Source organism: Solanum verrucosum, unplaced genomic scaffold (genome assembly GCF_900185275.1).
Source record: "Solanum verrucosum unplaced genomic scaffold, falcon-dt-bn FXZP01000217.1, whole genome shotgun sequence".
Taxonomy (NCBI): Eukaryota; Viridiplantae; Streptophyta; class Magnoliopsida; order Solanales; family Solanaceae; genus Solanum; species Solanum verrucosum.
Genome location: NW_026020032.1, coordinates 293505 through 296670, shown reverse-complemented (window position 1 = coordinate 296670; position 3166 = coordinate 293505). Strand labels below are relative to the sequence as shown.

General features: G+C 31.4%; 1 protein-coding gene across 1 annotated transcript; it reads left to right on the top strand.

Annotated features, from left to right (window-relative positions):
* Nucleotides 1–517: 517 nt before the first annotated feature.
* On the top strand, nucleotides 518–3166 carry LOC125821523 (transcription factor MYB106-like). The gene is made up of 3 exons (XM_049500940.1): nucleotides 518–717; nucleotides 948–1077; nucleotides 2387–3166. The coding sequence occupies exons 1-3, from the start codon at nucleotides 594–596 to the stop codon at nucleotides 3141–3143; spliced, it is 1011 nt and encodes a 336-aa protein (XP_049356897.1). The 5' UTR covers nucleotides 518–593; the 3' UTR covers nucleotides 3144–3166.

The window sequence follows — 3166 nt, the reverse complement described above, 5'->3', positions numbered from 1 at the left end:
GTATCGATCGGACACATCACTTTACACAATGTATCGATCAAATACATTACTTTACGCAATGTATCGGGACGTTGGGTGATGTATTCGAAATCGAGACGCGATGTATTGGAATGTTGAGAGATGTATTCGAAACCGGGACGGGATGTATCGGGACGTTAATTTTTATAATTTGGAAAACATAGAAATATGAGGTAATTATCTCTTAATAATACTATGAAATTTGTGTAAAATTCCCTTTATTTTAACTCGTTTAATTTTAACTCAACCCGCTCATTTTACACCACAGAGTCTTTCATCTATGGTTTGCCAACTAGATGATTAGGAAGTTGAATCTTATTTCTCCAAGCTAGACATCATATTAGCAATTGGGTATTTGTCCCCCTTTAACATTTATTTTACATTAAAGCTAGCTAACTCTCTTATCATACAAACTTATTAATTTCTTCATTTGTTGCCTATATATATGTATTCCTCCCAACTAGGCCTTTCCACATATATACCATCTCTTATTTCCCCAAAAAAGATAGGCACAACTAATAACTTTTCTTGAAATTTTGCTAATATTAGCTTTAATTTAGAGCTATATATACAAAATGGGAAGGTTTGATAAAGAGGGATTGAAAAAAGGGCCATGGACTCCAGAAGAAGACCAAAAACTATTGTCTTTCATTGACAAACATGGTTGTGGTAGCTGGAGGGCTTTGCCTGCTAAAGCTGGTAATTGATACTCTGTTACAATTTATGTGATACACTTTTTTTATTTTGATATAAAATGATAGCTACCTTTCTATATTTAGAGATGTACAATTAAACTATTTTATCCTTGACGAAGTGATTTAAAATCATATAAATATCTATGACTTGTTTAATTTAGAGTAGAAACTTCAAAAAGTGTTTCTTAATTATGTTAGCATGATTTTATCTCTTTTTTTCTTTTTCTTTTTTAGGTCTACAGAGATGTGGAAAGAGTTGTAGGCTAAGATGGATAAACTATCTGAGACCTGATATCAAGAGAGGAAAATTCAGTTTACAAGAAGAGAGAACCATCATTCAACTTCATGCTCTTCTTGGAAACAGGTATGTACTATTTTTTCTCTTTTATAATAAGTGTTATTTTTGCTCATTTCACGCTATAACAATAATATATTCAGTTTAGTTCTGCAAGTGAGATATGAAGAGAATAGAGTATACACAAATTTATTTTTATCTTGAGAGGTGGAAAATTATTTTCAATAGACCTTCGTCTCCAAGAAAATCATATGAAAGCAGATCCAAAAATGATAATAATAAAAGTGAAAAATCCAGGAACAAAGACTATAGAAAATAGAAAGCATGACAAAACATTCTAAAAAAGGTGCAATGACTATACTTAAATAATAAGCGCGATAATCGAAGTACAAGAGACAATAAATAGTAACAAAAATTGAAAATCAAGAAATTACGGGAGAAATACTATGACTACTATATGTGAGGATAAGCGAGATAACACTCTAATACCTACTAGCCTTCTACCATAATACGTGTCCTTCACAACCTTCTATATAAGATTATGTCCTTGGTATAGGTTGCAACTGTGTCTTGTCCTGTCTAATCTCCTCTCTAGCTCTCATGAAATCATCCATGGAACCTCTGCACACCTCCGCACTACGGTATCTCTGTGTGATCTCTTTCTCACATGTCCGAGTCATCTTAGTCTCGCTTTCCCCATCTTACCCTCTACCGAAGTCACTCCTACCTTATGATTTCGAATATCTTTATTTCTAATCCTATCTCTCCTAGTATGATAGCACACCACACCATCCTCATTTCTACATCTTTCATCTTCTGAATGAGAGAGTTTTTGATTGATTAGTACTCTATTTCATACAGCATAGTCGATTTAACCATCACTCTGTAAAACAACTCATTTAATTTTACTCTCATCATGAAAAACAATATATTTAGGTATAGTTTATTAAGTTATCTCTATTATTAGATGTCTCTAATTGAAAATTGAATACCATTAAAAAGAAATATTTCTTTAATATAAGAAATAATGGTCTATTTTTTAGAATACTAGAGTAAACAAAGAGAAAAAAAAAGACACATAGTTTGACATGAAAGAAATGCACAACACATTAATGGAGGACAGTAGTAATACTTATTACTTAATAAATATATAAAAAAAGATAGCAAATAATGATAGAACTCATAAAATGTTAGTTACCTTTGTTTCTGCCACAATATTATTCTTTGATACTTTTGCCCATTACTAATTTTTTGTAGTGAATTACACAATAATTTCATTTTTGTGTAATGTTTTTTTTTTTTTTTTTTTTATGTTTGAATATTGAGACATTAAATTAATCATGTTTTGTTCCTCTCTTTGTCATCATTGATATATTAGATGGTCAGCAATAGCAGCATACTTGCCAAGCAGAACAGACAACGAGATAAAGAACTACTGGAATTCACGTCTGAAGAAGAGGTTAACCAAAATGGGAATTGATCCAATGACACACAAACCAAATGGTGAAGGCTCATCAAAATATGTTGCAAATCTTAGTCATATGGCTGAATGGGAAAGTGCAAGACTAGAAGCAGAAGCTAGACTTGTTCGAAAATCGAAAATCTTCTTCAATAACAACAACAATAATCACAATTACAACATTAATCCTACTACTATTTCACAACAATTACCTTATTATCAACAACTCCCTTGTCTTGACATATTAAAAGCATGGCAAATGACTAGCACAAAATTACCAACAATAAATGACATTAGTCATGCCATTCTTCGTAATAATTCGAAGAACAAGAAACTCGATTCATCGATACCATCATCAACGTTAAATTCCTCAGAGAATATTTTCGCGAACAATGCACCAACTACTACAAAAGTTGGTGATGATCATCAAAATCTTCATGAATTGTCAACAATTAACTCATGTTTTGAAGATGATCATCTCCAAACAGAACTTCCAAGTTTCATGCAGGAATTTTCAGGGCTATTTCCGGAATATACACAAAATTCAACAAATGGATTACAATTGGATAATATTATGGGAAGCTGTTCTGGAGATTTTGAAGATAATAAGTTACTAATTAATTGGAATAATTTACCTAATTATTTGGTCAATTCACCTATTGATTGTATTAATTAAATTGTACTTCTTTTAGTTTTACT